Source organism: Tursiops truncatus, chromosome 2, assembly GCF_011762595.2.
Source record: "Tursiops truncatus isolate mTurTru1 chromosome 2, mTurTru1.mat.Y, whole genome shotgun sequence".
Lineage (NCBI taxonomy): Eukaryota > Metazoa > Chordata > Mammalia > Artiodactyla > Delphinidae > Tursiops > Tursiops truncatus.
This window is the reverse complement of record NC_047035.1, coordinates 158,420,827-158,446,007: the sequence shown is the minus strand read 5'-3', so window position 1 is coordinate 158,446,007 and position 25,181 is coordinate 158,420,827. Positions and strand designations below refer to the sequence as shown.

Sequence of the window (25,181 nt, the reverse complement as noted above, 5' to 3'; positions counted from 1 at the left end):
ATTTTTACATAATCCTTCCAAATGGAAAAAAATTTTCAACAGGATAAAATAATGACTAAAAGACAAAAAATAATCACCTTTCTACTATGTTCACAGAACTCTGCATTTCTTTTCATAAAGATTTTTCTATTTTCCATGTAAAACAGAAAAGATACCCCAAATCAGTAAAATGTATAAAATTCCTGAACCCCTGTTCTACTGCCATTGACCTTGGTGGCAGCTAGGACTGCTGCGTGAGTGGCCGAGCAGGAGGAAAGTCCCCTGTGTGGGCCTAGCCACCCACCTCCAGCCCGTGGAAAAGCACCTCCACTTGTGGAAAGCACCTTCCTGGACCAACTGTACATATTTCTTTCCATCTTTGAGAAGATGCAGAAGGCTCTGTTCATCTTTCAAATGCTTGCCATCACCCGCCTGCATCCAACTCTACAGGGAGGTACAAGCCTCAAAGGACAGGTGGAGATTCTGTGCAAATGGGGCTTTGAACCTTACCTCCACACCCAATTCACCAGCGTTCACCGTGAGCCAAGAAGCACCTCCCATCGCCAGACTCTCCCTGTGAATCTCAGATCCTAAACATTTCTGTTTACTCCTGGAACTTACCCGTGGATCCCAACCGACAGTTTCAGAAGCGCCAGACCCAGCATAGGTGTGTTTCGGGGCCAGATTCCCGCACTGCCCTGACCACCTGCCTTGAACCAGGCCCAATGCAAACCCCAGGACCATCGCTCTGCTCAGTCTGAAAAAGGGACCAAACTCCCTGAAAACGGCCGACACAAAAGAATAACTTTCAGATACTCCAAAATCCCACTAAATCTGAGTTTCAATTACTACCTCTTTGTGCTAATATGCCAAACATACCAAACCTTAAAGTCCTTAAAATTACACAGTCTCCGAAGCAAAAGTACACTTTCTGTGTGAGAATACGTGCCGTGTATTTGTTCTCAACTTCGTATCTACTCAACTTGTAAGATGACTACGTGGCAGATACTAGCCATATAGGTAAGACCGAGGCAGGGCCATCACCTTCAAGCACCTCACCTGGAGGAGAAGGGGCACAGTTCTGTTCGGAAACAAACACACCGAAGCACCCACAGCAAAGCACGTTCCTCCAGGTCAGTGCGGGAAGCTCCTGAGACAAGTGCCCAGCAGGGAGAACCTCAGGCCGCCTTGGGATGCAGGGCCAGCCTGAACTGAGCTGAGGCTCCAGGGATGAGCAGACAGGAAGTGAGCAAATGGTCCAGGTGGGAGAAACAGAAAGTGCCAGAGCAAAGGCAGGAAAGTGCAAGCAAGGCCAAGTGGGTAGGGGTGGGGTAGGGGGTCTGGGGAGGGAGAGGCTGGAGGCAAGAGGGGTCCTGCAAGGGACAGGCCCTGCTGCGGCGGCAGAACTTGGCCTCTGGGGAAAGCGGGTGTGGAGGCCCTTAAGCAGAAGAGTACACGGAGAGTTGCATTTTAGAAAGATCAGTCTTTCAGACATGTTTGTTTATTTTTTCCTTTCTGAAAGGGAAGACGGGAAGATGTTAATGAAATAATAAGATTTATTTTGTTTCACTATTCAAAAATATGGTCATTCAAATTCTGCAACAATCTATTTTCCTAAAAGTTTCAATAAGCTCGTGAATGTGTAACAGCATGCAGTCATCCATCTGTTCACGAGAAATCTCACACCAACCACAAGGTTTGTCATAAAAACCAAGATTTACACAATTTTAGTAATCAGCAGTCCTCCTCCCCCCAAAAAAAGGAAAGCACATTTTCAAAAGTTACTGCCCATAAATTTGTTATTTTTTTTAATAACAACAAATTGCTATTAAATAACTCTCACATAACTCTTCCATGCTCAAGGGACAGAAGCAGTGGCCCCAAAACCACAGGCCCAGAAAGCAACCTAGGGTAAAGCCAATATCCACAACTTTTACGTTCCCTGCCTCATACACACACACACACACACAGATTTGCTCCTCTGATTGTGGTGCTGCTTAGGCAAATATTACCATTTCTACCTATTCTTTAATTAAATTACACACTTTCTTCTTAAGCAAAGAGGATAAATCCAAACAGGAAGAGCAGACTGCTTGGGAAAGCCTCGCAGGCAGTAAAACCATCCACCCAGTAAAACCCATTAGGGATCCAGAGGCAGTGCTGAGGAGCTTCCCGTTCACCATCCCCTCGGTACTCCCGGGAACCCTGCAAGGGAGTAACCCGGTTTAGAGGGGAGGAAATGAGGCTCTGCAGGGTTGGTGTGCCCAAGGTTCAACAGTGAAAACAGCTAGGTCTCCAAACCCAATCCAAAGCTCCCCCTGCCAGAAGAGGGCTATGGGCAGCACAGCTGCCTCTCAGCTAAGAGGCTCCAGCCGCCCCCCACCCTCACTTCTGCCTTTAGCCAGTCCTCCCTCCACTACTCAGCAATCAGCAGTGTTTCTGTGGATGGATGCAATCCTGGTGGTCCTCCCAGAGGAGCGCTCGTCCTGCCCAAACACCCCAGTCCTCCATCAGGGACCATCAGACTGCAGGAAGCAACAGTGTCTTGCCCCAGCGTCCGCAGTCCTCCTCAGCTTGGTCCTGCCCCACCATCCGACAGGAAGGCAGCACAGGAGCCAAACTAGCCCTGATGCTCACCTGCAACGCCTCTCTCCCACCTCTCGGAATGGCAGCAACTCTCCAGATTCACACAGCTGGACCCTACCGAAGCCCTACAGACTGGGCCACCTGGGCCAGGCAGGTGCTTCTGGAGGTCACCCCACTAACCAGTTAGGAAGCACTGTCCTAAATCCAGGCCAGCCTTCCCACTTACTAAGCCCAAGGCAAACCCCCCAGGCCATAATAACCACTCCCATCTCCGAAATCCAAAAGCAACTACTGTCTGTACGTACCACCCCGTTGCTAATTAATGCCATTGCCTACTGTAATTTATAGTTTAATACATTCACCGTCTCCCAGATTACATTCTTCTGCAGTGCAAGAATTTAGCCTTACATTTCTTCATAGAGCATGACATTTTGCATACAGTAGCCCTTCAACAAATTAACAATTTAAAAAAAAAAAAAAGCATGGAGATTTTCTTATCTTTCTCCTAACCAGAGCTGGGATGCACAGCAGGAAAAATGGGAAATCTCAGAGCCAGCCCCAATCCACTCAGAATTAAGAAGGAGCCGGCAAAGCCCTGAGAAGCCAGGTCACCACACTGCAGAGTCCCGGCAGTTGGTGCTCTGCACCCTGTGTCCATTGGGGATCATGGATGAGTCAGGCCACAGGTAGGAGCAGAAGGGTCACATACACAGAAAGTCCATGTAACCTGGTCCTCAGTGTCTATCAGAGCACCCTCCTTAGAGACGGTCTGGATGAGGATGGGTGGATGGAGAACAGCCAAAGCATTTTCACCCATCAGTGATCATAAACAGAAAACTATTTTTTCATTGGAGGAAAAAAAAATGCTATGAATAAGTGTAAGCCTTCAAAATCTGCTTATTGAGGACATTTCTGATATTAAGTCATGCCACTCCACTGCCCAGAAAAACTGATTTGCTTAACCTGAAGACAGCTCAAGTATAATGCCAAAAAATTCGCCCCATCACACCACAAAACGCTCTCTGCAGGGAAAGTCTTAGTGGCTTGGGATCTTTCTTTCTCTTTCCTTTTTCTTTCCTTCTTTTTTTTTTTTCCAGCTTATCTGGTTTTTATACAAAGCCATAAACATGATCTCCCCCCATTTTTCCCCACCAGATGGGAGTTCATCATGGCACATGTCACCTAGCAACCAAACACCACTCTACAGCTACCCAGTTACCCAATTCTTCATACAAAATTTATCTTGTTCTATTCAACAGTAAGGGGTAAGGAAGAGATAAGAGAATAAAAGTTAAAACAAGTGTTAATAAGTGTTTGCTTCATAATCATTTTAAACAGGGTGGGAGAAATGGGAAGAGTGACTTAAGTTTAATCTTAGCCATTACCTAACCATTTAAGAGGAAAAAATACAAATGGACCTGGAATAAACTCCAGCTCTTGCCACAGTTGAGAGTCAACAGTCTTGTGATCCAATAACTGAACTCTGTAGACCACAAAGCCCATTTTAAAACTTACCTGCTGAACTGTGAGTTGCACTTAAAGAGAACTTAAATAATTTTGGAAACCCCTGAATCATCTCTGAGTCATTTATCTCCAACTCCAACAATACCACCACTCTCTGAGAATCACCCTTCCTTCCTTCCTTCTCCACCAGAAAAAGCAATCAATCTCATGCGCGCCCTTCCCAACTCAGCTGTTGCGTTCCTCTTGGGGTGCCTTCCCAGGCATGCCGCAAAAACCTGCGCTTCCTTTCCTGCTCCCCAGTCACTGTGAAACCACCACCACTGATACCTAGAAACAAAGTCCAGATCTCTCAGCGATACCTCTCAACTCCATCTAGAAGACACCCCAGAGGCCTGTCTTCCCCCCACTGCACCACGAAGTCCAAAGGCTGGCCGCCCTCACTTGGAGGACAGTGCAGCCCCTTTCCTAGACTCTCACAGTCCAATTTCCACAAGCAGCCAGTGGGTCCCGCAGGTGTCCAGCACCCAGAACAATGCCTTGGACATGGCAAACTCTTAAGAATTTCTGTGGAACATACAAACGACTCAAACAACTACATTTGTATCTCCCAAACAAGCTGTTCGACCAACATGCATCGTGTGCATAATGAAATATGACTAATTTTAAGCATGTAAATGTTTAAGCATGTAAATGACTAATTTTAAGCATGTAAATTTTAAATTAAGCATGTAAGCAAAGAAATGTCGATCATCCCTCCCTACTCAGGAACCTGGACACACTGCAGAGTATATATTACTGTATTTCTCTTTCCTTGCATGATTTATTGTGTTGGTTTCCTGAGTACATATGCAACCTGACTTATTGATATAGAACATTTAGATCACAAACTGTCATTCATAAACAGTGCTTTAAAATGCTAAACATGGGTTTAGAGGGGTTTTCCCCCTTGACAGTGGTTCAAGATAAACAGGTGCCCAATTTCCACTAATTTTATTTGATTTTCAATGAGTTCAACCAACTGTAAAGAACATTTTAGAGCCGTTAAGTAAAGTCAACATCTTCCATCATTGTGTCAGGTTCTTAAATGTTCCCAAGATTATCTTTAAAAGGCCAAATTTATGCTATTTTTCTCTATACTAAAAACAACAGTGTAAAAAGTATTTTTCCCCTCTTAATTTCTGAGACTTTGGAGAATGCCACCCCAGCACCCTGTCTACACTCAAGCAGGCTTGCCAAAGCCACCGTCCGTCTCACCTGCGACCCCCCAAACCCACAGGACGCAAACCACTCCAAGATCGGGGACAAAAAGGAAATTTTGAAAGTGAACATGTTTTCCACCAAACGTTACTCTGCCGCAAAGGAAATATCCTCAGGTGCTGGGGAGAAACTTGGGAGGCGTGGGCTGTTGTCAAACAGACACAGACGATAAAACAATTTAACAAGATGCCTTTTCACTTCTGACACATTGTACAGGAATGCAGTGAAGTGGAGACAATGTTATCACTCCACGGGGAAAAAGGGAAAGCTACTCAACTCCAGGCCCGGGCCGCGCGCGGCCCCGGCTCCACATGGAGCTCGTGGCAGACAGGTCAACGGCGACATGCCTGCAGGAAAACTCGATATTCGGTGACCGATTTCGGGGCTGTGCTCCTTCAAGGAGCCGTGCTCCGTTGCCTCTCGGTCACCGAGGTGCTGGGCTCCAGCGACGATCGCGAGCCAGTGGGAGCGGGTCGGTCTCCGCGCCGCACCCTCATCCGCCCGGGACCCCCGCCTGGCACGCACGAGGGGCTCTCACTGCCCGGCGGGGGCCCAGAGGCACAAGTCAGCCAGCCACTCTCGCAGCGCGCGGAGCGAACTCTGCTCCACCAGCAAAGTTCCCTCGCCCGGCCTCCGCCCGCGGGCCTGGGCGGGGAGCCGGGGCCGCAGCCCGCGGCCGGGAACAGGCGTCCGGCCCGGCTCCGCGCGCCCCGGCGCGGCTCGGGCTCGGTCCCGGGAGGCTCGGGGCGCCGGCGGCCGGGACCCGAGGGAGAGGCAGGGGCCGGGGCCCCGGGCCCGGGCGCGCGGAAGTTTGCGGCCCGCAGCCAGAGCGGGGGGCGCAGGCCGGGCCGGCCGCCGCGCTCTCCCTTTCCCCGCCTCCGCCTCCTCCTCCCCTTCCAGGAAGCGCCATATTGATCCCGGCGCCTTCCCTCCTCCCGCTCCTCCGCCCCTCCTCCGCCCCCCCGGGCCGCCCGCCCCCGCCTGCGCCCCCGGCCCCTCACCTTGGCGATGGCCTTCCGGTAGCGGGTCACCGCTTGCTGGATGAGGTTGAAAACTTTCATGTGGCCGTCCCCGCAAGGCACGACCACCCGGGTCCTCCCGAAGCACACGGTCACTTTCATGCCGCCGCCGCCGCCGCCGCCGCGGGCCGGCCCACGCCCCTCAGTGACCGCGGCCGGAGAGGCCGGAGCGCCCCGGGCCGGGGCGGCTGTACGCGGGGCGCGGGGCGCGGCGCGGGCGCGGGCGCGAGGCTAGGGGCCGAGGCCGGGGATCAGATCGGCTCGCATGCCCGGCCCGCCGCCCTCGCCTCGCCTCGCCTGGCCCGGGGCTTGCCCGCCTGTGCCCGCGCGGCGCCGCAGCCTCCGGCCACCTGTTCGGCGTGTCGTCGCGCTCGGCAGCGGGGCAGTGTGGCGCTGGCGCGGCGCTCGCTCCGGGCCGCGGGGGAGGGGACGGCGGCAAGGGGAGGGACGGGGAGGAGGCGCGGGGAGGGGAGAGGAGGGGAGGGACGGAGAGGGGAGGGGAGGAGAGCGGAGGGGAGGGGAGCGGAGGGGAGCGGAGGGGAGGGGAGGGGAGCGGACGGCAGGCGAGCGGACGAGAGGGGAGGGGAGGGGAGGGGAGGGGAGGGGCGCGGCGGGCCCACAACACTGTGCACACGCGGCGACCTGGCGCGGGGCGCGGGGCGGAGCGCGCGGCCCTCCCTCCGCCCGCTCCCTGCCAGCCCGCTGACCCCCAGCCAGGGCGCCGCAGCCTCCGACCTCCCGCAGCCTCTCTGGAGCCCCCCTTCCTTTGTCGCTGTGAACCCCCCTCCTCGGGCTGTAGGGGCCCAGGCGGAACCGCGGCAGACGCCTCGCGCCCCGGAGGGCTTGGTGCTCCCGCCCGGTTCCCCCCGCTCCCGCCCCCGGAGGCCAGCCTACGCGTTACCAGCAGACACGAGGGGCCTTCTCTGCGGGGAGGCCTTTCTCCCGAGGCCACTACTGACCTTGAAGCTCCTGTGACCCCGGGTGACCCACCCGCTTCAACGCGTTTAGCTCAAACATCAGCAACTCATATCGTTTTATTTCTTAAAATTCTGCAACCCAAGCAATCTTAACGCAAAGTTATGAACAATACACTGAGAAGGCCGGCGCTGAACACTGCCACCTCAGCCGCGGAGAGGAAAGCAACTCCGCAAGGAGTTACCTGCATGGGGACAAGCGACAGTTTAGAGAAAGGGAAACCAAGTTAAGAAAAGTAACTGACGCTCCTCTGTCTCAGGGCAGGAATCTTGGTGATCCTTACAACTGTGTGTCATTGTGTTGAAAGAATGGCAAATGTCAAAAGAGGGTTGTCGCCGGCCCACGTCTGTCCCAAACGATAATGGATTCATTTTTGCCAGCGTTTCTAGGGTGTGTGAAAGCAATCACCAGCTCCGTGGGCTCAAGGAGAACTTCAGCAGGTAGAGCGGGAAGAGCTGGTGACCGCCCACCTCCCTTTTTAAACTAAGGCAACAGGACAGATTCATCTTTTCCAGGATCCCTGCACTTTCCCTGCCCCAGGTATAGTGCGATTTGTCATATAAAACATTGTACTTTCGCTCATCTACAGCCCTTGACCAATACAATCCGTTGTCCTGGCAAAGCAGTGCAATAGGTAGGCACCGTGCGTCAATATCCCACCTTACCCCAGGATGCTGAGGAGTGTTGAAATCACTTGCCCAAGGCCACAGAGAAAGCTTGAGGCAGACCCAGAAAGAGACCCCAGGTTTCTTTCCACACATTCACGGAGAAAGCTCTCAAACTCTTCCGTTCAGCGGCAACGTTCAACTCTTCTACCCAATAATTAAGTTTGTGACAGCGATGACAACACATCTTGCTGAGGTCTTCTTGCTTCTTGTATTAATACTTGGACCCACAACAACAAGTACTGATAATTATAGATGTTGTTTCTGTTTTAATGCTTTGGGGAGGCAGGAGTATTCTAGTTTAGAGTAGGGCTTTCTGAAAATGGTTCTGATTGAAAGGTAAGTTTAGGAAGAGCCAGAGGAAATCAGATGTTGCTGGGATGTAGGTTCAGATCCTGATTCTACCATTTACTAGTGCCTTAGGCATGGCATTCAATCTCCTAGCCTCAGTTTCATCTGCTGAAAAGTGGGACTGATGATTATGAAGATTAAATAATGAGGATTAAAAAAATAATGTATTAAGACACTTAGTACATGCTGCCACATGGGAGTGTGTAGTTTAGTAAAGTCCAGTTACCATAATGTAGGTGAAGGGTAACAAAGTCAGGACCAGACAGCAAAGGAGGATGCTGAGGAGAAAGGGAGAACCCGGGGGTGGGGGGGGTGGCGGAGCCCAAGACTCAGAGAAATTGCTAGACGTGATACAGCTGTTCAGTATCTGGACCAGGGCTCATGAATCTCAGGCCTGTACTCACTTCACTTTAATTCGATTCCACACGCAGTTAGAGAAGAACGTCCATGGGGAAAGCAGAATTTTTAAAGTGAGTAAGAAAAATATAGATTTTAGAATAAGATAGCTGCTCCAATAACTGTAATTCAAGACATTAAATATTAAGCGCCAGCAAAGTGTTTACAGCAGTACTGAGGAGGGAAGCCTGCCTCCACGAAAGAGGAGCATCCCAGTACCCCTGGACCACTTTACTTACATCAATTCCTTCCACTCTTCAATAGTTAATAAGGGGTTAGACAGTTTTTCAAAATTATGATCATAAGATTAATAATTATAATGTCTATTTAACTAACTAGGTAAAGCCTTTAAGCTTTATTTAAATCTACCTAGTTTATCTAGATACAGTGATTCCCTTTATATTAATAACTGATGGAAAACTAATGCTGTGTTAATTTAAGACACCAGACACTTTGGTGTCTTGGGTCAAATTCATAAAATTTCCTCACAAATAATGAATCTGTTTTCACTAATATACTCACCTAACACCTAACCATAAAGGTGCGTTAGGGCCAGGCTACCTTCACATCTACAAAGTGTTCAGCTTGACCACATTGCTTCTGGCCTGAGATGAGCACAAAATCGAACCCAGTCCCAGTGAGAAGCAAAATCATCAAAGACAAGGGTCAAATGTTACATAAATATCTTCTGGTGTGTTTATTGTCTTAAATTCTGCATATTTCGAGTAAAACAATTATGGCATCTTATATTGTACTTCTCTTTTATAATTGATTGAGTACATTGGTTTTGAAAACACCAGAGAATCCTGAGAATTAATTAGAATCTAGCTGGGCTTCGTGTCTATTTTGCAAATGGACCACATGGACTATAAATTTAACTATATCCAGCAGCATTCATGTGCACAGTGAAATAAATACACACCCCATGTGTGTAGGAACAGTACTGTATTACCTAGCATCTTACCCTTAAAAGTTTTAATAATTAGGAATAAAGAAAACATTTATAGGAGTTTTTAAAATTCAGTTGTACTTTAGAAATTAAAATTATCACTGAAATGTTTCACACACATATTGAATGCCCACTCAATATTATACTTAAGACCATGTTAACAATCTTGTATACCTAGCCTCACACAAGTTTAGTCTAATAGGAGAATTGGATCAGTATTCACCAAATAATTATTGTCCACCTATTTTATACCAAGCACTGCACTGCAGGCTGGATAGTAAGTTCCTCCTTCAAGAGGTGCCCAGTCTGGAAAAAGTTTCAGACATGAATGGTCAGCCACTAGAGTATAATAGGTGCTAGACATCAGGAATGGTGGTGGTACCCAGAGGAAGTGCTCACTCCTGGAAGAGAGGAAAGAGAAGGAGGTGGAAGCAGGCCATCTAGAGCGAAGCTGTCCAAGAGAAACATCAAGAGAACCACATTTGTAACTTTAAGTCTTCTAGTAGCCAGCCACAGATGAAGTTAATTTTAATAATATATTTAATTCAAGCCAGTATATCCTATTATCATTTCAACATATAATCAAGTTTTTAAAAATACTAATGAATATTTTCCTTGCAGGACATTTGGTCCTGTCCAAAACATCCATGAGCATATTTGGTCCATGCCAAATGGTTTTGGAAAGGACCAAATATCAAGGACCTTTTGGCATGGACCAGATGTCTCCATGGATGTTTTGGACAGGACCAAAAATGACCAAATATCGAGAACCTTTTGGCATAGACCGAATGTCTTATGGAAGTTTTGGACAGAACCAAATGTCTGCTAACCAACATTTTTCATACATTTTTTTGCCTACTAATTCTTCATGACCCCATGTGTAGTTTAGATGAACAGCATGTCTCACTCTGAACCTGCCCTCCATATGCATTCACTCATGCATTCACTCGTTCGGCAAACACTGAATAACCAGCACATGTCTGACCTTGTGAGAGCTCAGTGGCTACATGTGGCTCTTGGCTGCCATATTGGACGGCGCAGCTCTGGAGGATGGGACTGCCAATTGCTGGAAGCCACATGCACTGTCGAGAAACTTACTCACAGGTGGACTGAGCTCTCTGAGGGCAGAGGTGGTATAACTCACAGCACTTCCCCAGAATTGTTCTCCCAAGGCTGGACGCACGCTAGTTACTCAGTAAGTGTTTGATGAATGAGTGAATAAATACAGAGGGATGGGGGAAAGATGGTTCTTGACATAGATATGAATCTTGTAATAGTATAGCTGTGCTTAGGGTAAAAGGCAGATTGAGAAAAATAAGAACAGCACTTAGGCTCCACAGAGCTTCTCTGTTGTGCAACATTAAACACAAGTCTAGGGCTTCCCTGGTGGCGCAGTGGTTGAGGGTCCGCCTGCCGATGCAGGGGGCGCGGGTTCATGCCCGGGTCTGGGAGGATCCCACGTGCCGCGGAGCGGCTGGGCCCGTGGGCCATGGCCGCTGAGCCTGCGCGTCCGGAGCCTATGCTCCGCAACGGGAGAGGCCACAACAGTGAGAGGCCCGCGTATCGCAACAAAAATAAATAAATAAAATTAAAAAAAAAAACAAACATAAGTCTAAAAACAGTGGTTTTTCTATTGAAGCTTGAGCTCATATAAATTGTATGGGTGAGAGTAACAGCCAATGAAAGAAAGGGGAAAAAAGAGGAAAGGAAAAGAGAGAGGAGGAGCCTTAATAATCCCCCTAGGGCTTCCCTGGTGGTGCCGTGGTTGAGAGTCCGCCTGCCGATGAAGGGGACACGGGTTCGTGCCCTGGTCCGGGAAGATCCCACATGCCGCGGAGCGGCTGGTCCCGTGAGCCATGGCCGTCGAGCCTGCGCGCCTGGAGCCTGTGCTCCACAACGGGAGAGGCCACAGCAGTGAGAGGCCTGTGTATCGCAAAAAAAAAAATAATCATCCCCCTAACCTACTGAAAACTGTCATCAGTCATGAAAAGTACTCAGAATGACCTGGTTCAAAACAGAAGAAAATTGCACAAGACAGGGTGGGCCCATCTCCCTTCCCCTCACATCCAACGCTGTGTCTTCACTTTCAAGGCTGGTGAGATCCATAAGGCACCTGACTCACCAGCTTGTGACTTCAGATGGGGTGGTATTGACTTTCATGTCCCAACCATGTGCCTCCAAGCCCTCACCTTCAAAATACTCCAGATGACCCTCAACCAGTCCACCAGCTACAGTCACCAAAGTATCCACCACATTCTTGCTGTCCTGTTCCAGCCCCTAGCAATGCCTGGAAGCTGTGTCAGCACTGTCCTGCTTGGAAAAGCTGGAGTCCAGGCTGAGATCACCACTTCAGTATGCCCCCATGTCACCCAACCACGGAGTGCAGTGAGAGGCCCGGGTTCCTTGCAGAAAGCCATCACCTGCATCCTTCCATCCAACCGTCCAACATCATGATCCACCCGGCAGAGCCCAGGTCCCTAGTCAAATGCCTCTCCCCCTCCTAGGCTCCAAAGCCTAAGAACGAGGGAACTCGTTCAAGTCCTCGAAGGCCAGCCCAGCAGGGCACAGAGCAGGGTGAAGACAGCACAGTTGGTGATGTTGAAACCCAACTATTGGAGACAAATCTGCAGGAGGGTCAAGCAAAGCAGTCTGAGCCACTTACTTCCTAGTGGCCACTTGACCCAAGGCAGATCGGAGTGGCCGGTGGTGTGGAGAGGTGTTTCCACCTGAGGTTCTTTCAGCTGAATCTTTGAGGGCAAAGTTCAGGGTCAAGGTCTCCAGCGAGGCCTAGAGTGCCGTCCTTCTATGTTGGGGGAAACCAGAGGCATAGGTAGTGAAATGCCTAGTCTGAATCGGGATTCGTAGCTGGGTAGACCATTCTGCCTTCCCTCCAAGGTGGGCCTGGTTCTATTAGAGGCATACAGTACTTGGGTCATTTTTTGTGACCCAAGTTTCTAAAAAAACTTTGAGAAAATGAAGTGGGAATGGGAGCAGATCAAGGCAGTGATTTTAATCATTTTTTAAGAAGAGAAATTCTCCTCACCCAGAGGACACTTAACCTTTGATGATTAAAAGGAAAAGGATGAAATAAATTCACATAAAGCTTCACACCAAGGCATAGATAAATCTAGCTCTAAAGGACTTCTTCGGTCAAGGGATATGAATCGGCTTTAAAAGACTTTTTAGCAAATGTGGCTGAGCAGTTTCATTCAGTAAAGAGGAAAAATGCACTGTGGTTGATAATTGGAACCATACACTTTTTCTTGACCTTGTCAAGATTAAATGCCTGAAATTCTCAAATCCTGAAACAATAAGGCTGCGAGACGGAGAAGCTTTAACTGCATCAGTGTTTTGGAATTAAACAACCATGTGGGGCCTTCTCAGAGGGCCTCTGAGTGGTGGATACCAGCCTGAGACCCACCCAGGGGCCCCCAACCCCATCCAGCTGAGGGAGGGACATCCTCCTCCCTCAGAGGCAGACCTGCTCATGTCAGGAGGAGGTGAGTGGCAGTGAGGCTGCTCTTTGATGAAATCCGGTGCCCAGGCCCTGGCGTTCTGTGCAGTAATTCAGGTGTGCTGGACCAGCGCGCCCAGCCCTGCTGCTCCTCTGTCCCTGACGTTAGATGGCTGACTCATCCTCCCCTCCTCTGTCAGGTTACTCTGTTAAGCTAGGGGTTCAATTTCAAAAGCTCGCTCTGTGCTGTGGAATGTCATCTGCTCAGCCTCTCAGCAGAGGCTACACACTTGTTCCAGATGGGGAGGTTCCCCCGGGGGAGCACGATGCAGTGGGTCCCATCCTGGACCCAGAACCCACAGAAGGAAGTAGTCTCTGTGCTGACAAAACAACATCGTATGTGTTTTGTCAGCCAGGCCCTGTCGTTTCCCTGTTTGGAGCCCACAATGCCCTCCATTTCACGCACAGGCAAAACCGAAGTCCTGACAGTGATTTCCAAGGTCTCCATGACCCACCCAGCATCCCCGAAGCTCTTCTACTCCTTCCCTGTCCACTCTGCCCCGTGGGCCTTGTTGATCCTTAACCTGGCTGAGACCCCCCCTTCCTCTGGGCCTTCACACTTGCTATTCCCTTGTCTAGAACGCCCTTCGCCCCAGGATCTGCTTGGTTTCCTCCCTCACATCCTAAGGGCCTCTGCCCATTGTCACTGTTACATTTCCTGACCCCCGACACGGAATAACAATAGCTCTCCCCTGTCCCTCTCTGTCCCCGCTGCCTTATTTTTCTCCATCTGACACATTACACAGTTACCTGTTTATTAATTCACTGCCTGTCTCTTCCAAAGGAACGTAATCTTCATTCAAGCAGAAACTCTTCACGTCTGCGGTAGTGCTCAGTCCATACAGATGCTCAAGATGGTTTGTTAAATACCTCAGTCACTAATGACCAGCAAGACACTTGTCACCTGGTGGCTCTGTGGCATCATCTTCACTTCAGAGTTCAGCCTTGAGAGGGTCATGATGGTTCCTAAGTTACTGTTATTTTGAAAAGAGTAGACGCTCACTGTGGGCTGGGTACCACAGGTGGACACACCAGCTGAGTGGGTCTGGCTCTCCCTGGCAGAGGAGGCGCGTCCTTGTGAAAGCACAGCTGTGCATCGACCCACAGGCCAAATCTGACCAACCACCTGTTTGCGTGGCCTGTGACCTAAGAATGGTTCTTTCATTTTTCAGTGTTTGAGAAAAAAAAGATCAACACAAGAATAATACTTTGTAATGTGAAAATTAAATGAAATCAAATGTCATTGCCCATAAATAAAGATTTATTGGAACTCAGGCACGCTCACTCACTGCATATTATCTATGGCTTTTGTGCTCCATCAGCAGAGGTGAGCCGTTGCAACAGGGACCATATGGCCCAGAAAATCTTAAATATTTACTATCTGGCTACTTACAGGAGAAGTTTGCTGACTGTGGTTTAAAGCAATGCACGGTGATCAGAAGATGGGAGACAGTGTAGAACAGAAGGAATGCTTGGCTGGAAGCAAGAGATAGGACTTCTCCTTCCACGTTTGCCTCTCATTCTTCTGGGACCTTGACAAGCTAATCTCTCAGAGCGTCCATGTCCTAATCTATTGTGGCAGATGCACTATGAGGCAACCCCAGTGAATTACCCCCTGTATAATCCCTTCCCCATGCATGGGGGCAGAACCTGTGACTTGCTTCTGATCAACAGACTTCGGCAAACCTGATGGGATGCCACTCCAATGATGACATTCCATCCTATAAGACTCCACCCAGCACACTCAAGGGGGACTCTCCTGCTGCCCGTGCTGTGAACGGCCCATGGAGAGGGCCATCTGGCCGGGAGCTGGGGGTGCCCTCAGAGCCAAGGTCTCCATCATACAGCCACTGAGAAGTGAATTCTGCCAACAACAAATGAGCTTGGGGACTTCCCTAGTGGTCCAGTGGTAAAGAATCCGCCTTCCAATGCAGGGGACGTGGGTTCGATCCCTAGTTGGGGGATAAAGATCCCACGTGCCACGGGGCAACTAAGCCAGCGTGCCACAACTACAGAGCCCACACGGTCTGAAGCCACAGCTAGAGAGAGCAAACCTGCACACCACAACTAGAGAGAAGCCAGCACACTGCAACAAAAGATCCCGCATGCCCCAACTAAGACCCAATGCAGCCAAAAAGATAAAGAAAATAATTTTTTTTTAATGAGCTTGGAAGCAGTTTCTTCCCTAATTGAGCCTCCAGATGAGACCATAGCCCAGCTGACACCTTGAAAGCAGCCTGTGAGAGCTTGAGCAGAGGACCCAGCTCAGCCATGACCAGACCCCTGACCCACAGAAACTGTAAGTTAATAAATATGTGTTGTTTTAAGCCACTAAGCTTGTAACAATTTGTCACCTAACAATAGAAAACTAATACATCTACACAAGAAGGTCTTTGAATTTTATTTTAAATTACCTTGAAATTCTAAGTTTCTCCTTAAGAGCTTAGCCTGATGCTAAGAATCACCTAGGATGCTAAGTAATGTACAGGTTCCCATGGCTTTTCCTTTGACATTCTTGCTTTGGACATGCTAGGGGCTGATACAATCTGTGTGTGTGTGTGTGTGTGTGTGTGTGAGAGAGAGAGAGAGAGAGAGAGAGAGAGCATGCACGGGCGTGCACACATGCATGCACAGCCTCCTTTTGCTGCCCTGGGTCTCTTCTCAGCTCAGAGATAGCATGGAGACATTCCCGCCTGCACCCTAAGGGTGGCTCCCATGTAATCCAGGAAGGGGGTCCCACTGAGGAGGAGCAGGGAGGTGAGATGACACAAGGCTTTGGGCAAAGCAGTGATGAGCAGACAGTCCCTGTGGAAGTGGAGGATTCTTGGAAGTGAGTGGCTAGAGATAAAGGGTGAAAGGTGTGTTGGGGGACCCAGTAATGGATGGCCTTTTATTCAGCGGTCAGTGAGGAGTTTTTGAAGGATCTGGAGTACCAGTGTGGGTTGCGGAAAGGAGTCAGATCAGCTGGGATGGCCTCCCTGCCTCAGCATCCTAGCAAAATGGTAACAAGCGGTGATTCCGGGGGGCAGTGCCCTCCCCTGCAGTTAGGACTTAGGATAACACCTCACCCTGAGTGGACAGCATCTCCCTGGGCAGCTGCCTGGGCCTGGGCTCCCTCTGCTACCCTCCCAGGCACGACCACTCAATGACTCGTGGTCACTGCCTCTGGAGTGTCTCCACCGTACCCCTGCAGCTCACCCCTACTGCCCTTCCCTAAAACTGCCCAGAGTCCGATAAGTGGGGATGTGTAGGCTGAAGCAGCTAGTTTTCCCCAAGGCCTGCACCCTCTCCTCTTTCTCAGCGTGACTGGGTCACAGCCCAGGGTCCTGGTGCCTCCCTTGGCCATCTCCCTCCCTCTCCTGACACCCAGCTTCCCTTCTCCCACTTCTGACACCCAGATTTCATGTGCTCCAGAGATGTCCTTTTGTGAAAAATTTATTCATTCAGTCATTCAACTTTTATTGGGAAATTAGTATTTTGCCAAGCACTGTGCTAAACGATGGTGATAAAAGGTAAGAAGTAATCTCAACCCTCAAGGATGTCCTTCTTCTTGAGAGGGAGAGAGCCGGAGATTGATGATATAAACAGGCCATTATAACACGGTGTGTAGTTTGCCACGGGAACACAAAGGCTGAAGCCTCAGTGGCCAGAGGTGGTCAGACAAAGCTTCCAGAAAAGGGTAATTTTTTAAATGGATGATCGGCAGTGAGTGAGCCACACAGGAAATTAAATGTCTGAACCAAGGGGGGAGGTCCAATCCATGCAAATGGATTATGGAACAGATCTGAGTTCCTTTAGGAGAGAAACTAAAAGACTTTAAAATAACCAAGTATGGAATAAAATGAGATGCAGAAATCAAAGAAAACTGAAGTCTGTGACTGTGATCCTGGAAAAATGATGGAGTCATTGATAGGCATGGAATTCAGCAAGAATATCACTTTGAAGGTGGGGGGAAGTGAGGGGTTAAACACACAGAGATTCCAGTGTTTAGAGAGGAAAGTGGAATATAGTTCGGAAAAGTACTGTCAATGCAGGCTGCATCAACATGCCTTTATTGTGTCATGTCCGCCAGGGGACCACGTGCCCTCCACGGGGAATGGGCTGGGAGAATGCTTCCTGACAACTAAATATCCTTCCATGGCAGCACTTGTTGTCATGAAATGGGAGGAATATGGGACTTACAGCCAGAAGACTTGAACTTGAGCCTTATCATCACTAGCAGTGCTGTTGGCCAAGCGAAGTAACCAACCATTATGACTGTTCCTGTTTCTACATCTGCACAATGTGAATAATTCAAATACACATCTCCAGGGTTGCTGTAACAATCAAATGAGATCATTAAAATGAAAATTTGGAAAATGGAATGCCGTCTACAACTGTTAGCTATGACGATCGGTATTTTGTTTTTCAGCTTGCTCTCTTTCTCGCCATATTTTTTTTTCACTCATGGAGATGATTTTTTCCTCCTAATATTTTAGATGGGCACATTCATCATCATGGCTTTTCTGAGGACAAAAGTCATCATGCTCTGCTTCCATAATTCAAACATAATGGAAATAGATAAGAGAAAAAGAGAACAACTTCCTGTCCCCACCCCCTAGAGATAACCAGGGCTGGTGTGTCCACTTCCCGGACATCTTACGTTGTTTATGAAACCGGTCTTTCCATGAAGCACAACAAAGGGGTGTGAGAAAAACGTCAGTGTATTTTTGTTTCCCTCTAGCCCTTTAAAGTTGATTCAGTGGGGAAATCTTCCCCTGCCACTGGCTAAACACTTGACAGGCCCCTCAATTTTCTTGTTCAGTTTTTAGGAACTAGACTATTGTGCAATCACAAAACACAGCAGCAAATCAGAAACTAGGTGTCCAGTCCAAGATTTTATTCATCAATTCAGGCTCCGTTAGAAGGAGAGACTTCCTTTCCTGCAAGTGATGATCTGGTTTTCTTACTTTTCTCCTCTTCCCTGCTTGCTGGCTTGGTCAAGTCAAGTGTGGCGAAGACAGGTGAGGGGAGACTCAGACCTCCTTACTCAGCTGCTGGCTGCCACTCTGGGCAGACAAATGCTTCGAGCTGACATCTCCTTTCCAGGGTGTTTTGGGGCCATCTTGGGGGTCCCCTGCTAGGCCCCCAGGCCTGGGAGATGCCTCTTCTTCAACTGGATCCTACCCAGTTCAGTCCTCGGGTCTCAGGATCCACTCCTCACTCAGACTCTCTCTGATGGAGGCCCTGGCCCTCCCCAGCCGTCTTTCTGGACTTAGATAGACTTTAAGTGGCTGCAGACTGGCTCTCTCTCCCTCTTGGCCCAGGATCTAGAAGAAATAGTCATGCATTCCGTGTCCATACACACGGATCCATGGGAGCGTGGCTGCTTCGCAAACGCAGCCAGCCACTCTCTGCCCTGCCACAAGCCACTTTTGCGTTGTCAGGCGTGAATCAGGCACCAATCCGTGGGGGCGTTCCCCAGCTCCGAGAGACACAAACCCAGCTCTACAAGTGTCTGTAGAATCCCATCCTCTCTGGGCTCCAGATGAAGGGCCAAGCACTTCCTGGTTCCTGGCCCTCGGTAGCAGAACTCTTCAAATACATTTCCTCCCAATGTATCTCCACTTGCTTATGTTCTCAAAATGGGCGACAGAATTCAAGGGTCCCAGAACCAGTTTTCAATATTTACTTTGAAGATTCCCCCAGGGTGACCTGTGTCACACCCCACGTGGTATCTGACATCTATCCTACCGTGTCAATTCTATTGAATCTTCAATTTTAACATCCAGTTCCATGAACTAATATATATGTCAATACAAATATTTTAACAAAATGTTCTATTATGGATACAGTTTTGCAAGTTTTTGTTCACTTAATATATCTCGGGCAGATTTTCGTGGCAGTACAAGTAGATGTGTCTCATTAACATAGATTATTATAGTGTACAGACGTAAGGGATTCCACTGTGGTTTAAGACAGTACTCTGCAAGAGGATGGTCATCTAACCTCGGTGCAGGCCTTGGCAAAGCAGTGGAGGTGGCGGCTCTGGGCCTGAGCTGGGTGGCAGTGATTCAGTGGGTGAGTGATGGAAGGGAAGATTGGAGAGAGCGTGACAGCTTTCCCTGAAGGGCTGTAATTCGAGCAGCTGCTGCACAGAGCTACGCTTTGGTCCCTGGGGTGTGCTGAGAATTTCAGTTATGGGATGGGGGCTAAAGGTGCAATCCTCCTACCTTTTCTCAGGGCCTAAATCCATCTCCTCATTGTTTAATAGCCCAAATGCCTCTTGGAGAAGCACTTTGACGCTCCAGGCCCTTCCAGGCTTCCTCTCTTTCTGCCATTGCTTGGGGTCGGGGGAAAGAGTGGTTGGGTAGGAAACGTTAGTAAGTGGGGTTAATTGAATTGGGGTTGAAGCAGGAGGGAGGATGTTATTCTAGAGACATGTGGAACATCAAGAGACCTGAATGGGATGAAGTGGGAAAGGAGGTTAAGAGCAAATACTTCAAATCCTTCTAATTCTTTTTACTCTTTGGATGGGCAAATCAGGATGTTTTCATCTTAGCTCCAGAATTACATAGCTTAGAGAAACAACCACCAAAACAGGCCACTAATGGAGCTCCAGGCACAACCACTATGATGTCTCTTTCTGCTCAATGGCCACGTCTCCATGGCCGTCCAGGTCACCGAGGTCCTAAGTCGTTAACGATCTGACTGTCTGAGGTGGTAAACATCCGGTGCAGATGTGCCCAGAGCGAAACTGCAATCTTATGACATAGGTGGGTTTTCATGGAAACAATGTGGGACAGCCACCCCCGTCACAGCCAGCGCCGCGGACCAGGGCAGGTCCACTCAGGTTAGACTGCTGAAGACAGAAGAAAGCCCCCAAGGGTGATGAGGACAGGGCTTCAGAAAAAAACCGGTTGGAACATCAGAGGATTAAGAAGCGCCCTTGGAAAACTGACGAAGCTCGGGGATGTTTTGTAGAAACAGTTCTTTTCATGGTCAGACTGTAAAATCAGCCGTGAAGCAAAGGATGCTGGATTGTACGGCTGTGTCAGAAAATTCACCCCCTCCCCAAATAAATAATTCATTGGTTTATTCTAAGACTTAGTTCCTATTATAATGTGACCTAATCTAAACCTTCTTAATATAAATTTTTAATTAAAAAAAATTTTTTTTGGCCACACCATGCGGCATGCGGGATCTTAGTTCCCCAACCACGGATCGAACCTGCTCCCCCTGCAGTGGAACCATGGAGTCCCAACCACTGGACTGCCAGGGAAGTCCTTAAATTTTTAAAAATTTAGAGTTTTTCATGTTATCTACTTTCATTTTTCTAGTTAAGTCCCAATCAAAAAATTTTTTTAATTAACACGAAATTTCATTCCCTATTGGAAGTGGATTCTGTTTAAGTAGCTTTTCATGCTCAGATAATGAGGGCCCTTCTATGGCATACATACACAACAAAAAGCAGATTTTCAAAGTTTAGCAATCAATCGACCATTCCCCAGGTTGATGTTAAAAATGGAAGAAAGGCTTTTTCGATCAAGGGTCCGATCCAATAAAGTTCTCATTCCCTGGAGCTCTTCATGACCTAGATAGGAGGAAACTCAGTAAGAGTCTGAGCTTTCCACAAACACTTGCCGTCAACCAGACAAGCAGTTCCACTACTGAACACATTTTCTGCATACCAAGCTCTTAGAGAATTATAAAGGAGATATAAGGCAGTGAAAAACACAATTCTTGATCTCCAGAAGATTGCAGTACAAACACACACATTTATTTATGAACTCGAAATAAGAAGCCTTTGGAAAATATAAATAACCTTAAACACAGCTTGCTAGAACTTGTCCTGAACAGGTCATATTTATTCCCACGGGACTTTTTGTTTTCAGGCAATGGCTGGTATGCGAAAATAGCTCTTGCATTAACAGTGGTAACCATTTCGGTCCTGGGAGAGAAAGCGTAACCATTTCAAATGGGAAAAAATGGAGCAGCTTCTAAATAGAACCATGAGACAGGTTCTCAGCATCTTGGCAATCATCATACATCTTGTTCTGTGGTAGCAGCACCTCAGGGCCTGTGGGGTTTGGGGAAGCACAAGGGTGGAGAGCCATGGGGAGGGGGGCTTGCAAAACCCAGATCTGAGCATCATTGGGCAATCAGAGCACCTGGGCATTAACAAGTCTGGATTCGGATCCTAGATCTGTCACCTATTCATCACCTGTCACCTATTCATCGCAAGCCAATGAAACTCTCTTGAGACTCAACTTCTTCGCTTGTAAACATTTCTAAAAAAATAATAAATTTTTCATCTGGGTGTTGTCAGAATGATAAAGTAAAGAAAGTGGCAGAGTCTCTGACTTACAGAAGGTGCACGATAAAAACAGTTCTTACCTCACCATTGTCATTATCGTTATTAACATTTATTTTATAGTCCAGAGTTAGGGGGAATGCCTTTGATTTTTTTCAGAATAAATTTTTAGTCACACTCTTGTTGACAATAATCCAAATTCTATGTTCCTTATCTCCTCTTGTCTTGAGACCTTTAGTCCCCAAAATTTTCATCAGTATTTCCCCCTGTATTAAATCATTCCCATTAGCACACAAACAAGTTCCAGAATCTCACACCTGGAACAAAAAACAAAACCCCCAGCATCTTCCTTTGTCCCTCCCATCTCCCTCCAGAAAGTGCTCCCATTTCTCTGCTCCTCTTTAGTTTTTTAACTTTATTTTTTATTTTCTACTTTATTTATTTAGGTTGCGCCGGGTCTTAGCTGTGGCACGTGAACTTTTAGTTGCGGCATGCATATGGGATCTAGTTCCCTGACCAGGGATCGAACCCGTGGCCTCTACACTGGAAGAGCGGAGTCTTAACCACTGCGCCACCAGGGCAGTCCCTCCCTGCTGCTCTTTAGAGCAAGACTTTGCGAAGGCCTGGTTTGGTACAGCCACCCTCACCCTCACTCCCATTTTCCCTTAAACCTTCTTGAATCATATTCCTGTCTCCACAATTCCACTGAGATCCCTCTGGTCAAGGTCACACACACCTTCTTTGTTTCCCCATCCAACGGTCCTCTCTTACTTGACCCTTCAGCAACACGTGGCACTGTTCCTTCCTCTGGACGCACTTCTCCCAGGGAGCTTCCATGATATCACACACATGGGTCTTTCTCCTGCCTTTCTGGTTGCTCTTTTCTCCTTGACCTTGCCTCGATATCTCAAGCCTGAAGCATCACTAAACTGTGGAGCACAGCAAGGATCAGCCCCACGAGCTTCTCCATCTCTGCTGGCTGCCTAGGTAATCCCCTTCGCCCGTGGGCTTAAATAGCATTCATGACCTTGACTCTGAGGGAGAGATAGATGGATAGACACAGGCAGGGGCATAGTTTTCCAGCCCCCACCTCTCCTCTGACTCCCAGCCTCCTGTGTCCATCTGCTCACAAGATATTACCTCCCAGATGCAGAAAAGCATCTGAAATCTAAAAAGTATCTGGATGCCCACCGCACTCTCATCCCCAATCTGCTCCTCCTTCAGGATTCTGATTCTCAGTAAGTGGCACTGCCCTCCACCCGGGTGCTCCAGCCACGAACCTGAAAACCACCCAGAGTCCTCCCTCCCCTCCCCTCCACTTGCACAACTACCCTGAACCCGCCCAGTTCTCTCCAGATTCTTTGCAAGCCCTACCATTGGGTGCTGGGGCTACTGCAGCCTCCTAGTCAATCTCCCTGTTTTCACTCTCGCCCTCCCCGCCCCACACACACCTATTCCCCACACAGGAGCCGGGTGATCTTCCCAAAAGTATGAGTCAGATTGTGCCGCTCCTCTTTTTAAACCCCTTACATGACTTTCCACCATCCTTAGAATAGAAGCCTCACTTGATGCAGGAGACTCTGTAACATCTGGTCCCTGCCTCCCCCCACTCCCTGCCTGTATTCCCTCCCACGCGGCCCCTCCAGCCGCACTGGAGGGGCCTCCCTTCTGCTCCTCTATTCTTCCTCGGGCCTCCGCAACGTCTAATCCCTCCATCTGGAATGCTCTTCCCAGCAATGTTCACGTGTCTGCTTCTTGTCACCAGGTTTCAGCTTGAATGCAGCTCCTCAGACAGGGCTTCTCTGACTGTCCAACCAAAGGAACCCCCTTCATGCTCCATCCCAGAGCCTGTGTTAAGAATTTGCATCACACATACATATCACCATCTGATATTTTCTTGCTTGTCATCTCCTCTTACAAGAATGGGGGCCTCCTGGGAGATGTCCTGACCACCATCTTTGCTGTCCATTACAGAGTCAGCATTTCTAAGTAAGTATTTGTTAAATGAAGGCATCATCTAACAGTCAGTTGTCAAATACCTGTGTAAGGAGACACCCTGTGTGCATTATCAGTGGTAGGATTTAATCCTGCACTTTCTTCTGGGAAGTGGAAGAGCGGATATTGGTGGCGACATCTGCTTTTCGTGTTAAGGGAAAATACTCTAAAAAATGCAAAGCAATTTTAGTATCAGATATTCCTCTCCCTCCCCTCCTCAGAATTTACACAATATTTCATGACAAAATTTTAAAAACACAAATAACATGAACAACACAGGGGTTTACTGCTTTGGATGATCCTTGATATGTTTCCATGAACGGCCTTCTCTGGGGGTGGTCTGTATTCTCCTACTGCACGCACTTAACAAGCAGCACTGTGTTCCAGGAGCTTACCTATGAGAAGGCGAAGATGAATGTGGTTCTGCCTGCCCTGCAAGAGCTCACAGTCTAGGGAGCAGAGAGACACAAAGACTGGTTGCCAATCAAAGGTGGAACCAGGTGCAGGATGCCTGACGCCCCAGCAGGGACACCCAGCCCTGGCTTCAGGAAGGGATGCCTGTAGCGGGACCAGCAAGGCCACTGCAGGCATGAACTGGGCAAGGCGGGGTGGGGGGCTGCCAGGCAGAAGCTCAGCAGGGGCAATGGGAACGCTCGGGATTAAAGTACACAGCAGGTGCACCCAAGGAACTCTGCAAATACCAGACAACAGCTCAAACTACTTGTGTTAGTTTGCTCGGGCTGCCACAACCCAAGTACCACGGGCTGGATAGCTTCAACGGCAGAAATGTATATTCTCACAGCTCAGGAAGCCAGAATTCTGAGGTCAAGGCGTGGGCAGGGTTGGTTTCTTTTGAGGCTTCCCTCTCTGGCTTGCCGACGGCCATCTTCTCCCTGTGTCTTCACGTGGTCTTCCCTCTGTGTGCGTCTGAGTCTCAGTCTCTTCTTCTTATGAGGACACCAGTCATACTGGACTAGGGCCCACCCATAAACTACCCCTGTAGAGACCCTGTCTCCACCAGAACCTACTGTAGCACAGGGATCTATGCTCAATATTTTGTAATAACCTGTAAGAATCTGAAAAAGAACATTTTAAGTATATATATGGATTCAGAGATATATATATCTGAATCACTGTGCTGTACATCTGAAACTAACATGACACTGTAAATCAACTAGACTTCAATTTAAAAAAAAAGACCCTATCTCCAAATATAGTCACATTCTGAGGTCTGGGGCCTTAGGACTTCAACATATAAATTTTGGGGAAACACGATTCAGCCCATAGTATTAGAGAACAAAGAAGGAAATTTTATTATAAAGACATCAGGATGTCACAAGACAAGGATGCAATGGATCATGGGAAAGTCTCTGTCTCCCTCCCTCTCTCTCTTTCTTCCATCTCTGCTTCTCTCTCGTATGCAATTGTACAAACAGAGTTTAAAGAAGAAGAAGAAGAACCGTCTATGTAATTGTTCCCTAAGAAATAGATCCTTCTTAGAAACACTGTTTCTAGTAAGCCCCTTCTCAATGGCTTCCCTTCCTCCTTCTGAATTTCATGTCAACTCCCCGCCTTTCTCCTTTGTTCCACCCAATAAGTACATATTCCTAGACAATATCTTTAGTTTTGCCTATCTTATTCTTCATAGAAATGAAATTGCATGGTGTATAGTACATGACATGCGTTCCTCAGTGAACACTGTATTATTGGATTCAGGTACATTGATGCATGCTGCTGT

General features: G+C 48.4%; 1 protein-coding gene across 21 annotated transcripts in view; it reads right to left on the bottom strand.

Moving 5' to 3' along the window:
* The window catches only part of PARD3 (par-3 family cell polarity regulator), a 676,268-nt gene extending 669,504 nt beyond the window's left edge, over window positions 1–6,764 (bottom strand). For 4 of the 21 annotated variants that reach the window (XM_033852393.2, XM_073801602.1, XM_033852392.2 and 1 more), the window contains exon 1: window positions 6,288–6,764. In XM_033852393.2, the coding sequence (XP_033708284.1) occupies window positions 6,288–6,407 (120 nt within the window). In that variant the 5' untranslated portion in view covers window positions 6,408–6,764. The remainder of the gene's footprint in view (window positions 1–6,287) is intronic. The other 17 variants (XM_019933351.3, XM_033852398.2, XM_019933352.3 and 14 more) reach the window with 8 other exon arrangements.
* Between the last annotated feature and the right edge of the window lie 18,417 nt (window positions 6,765–25,181).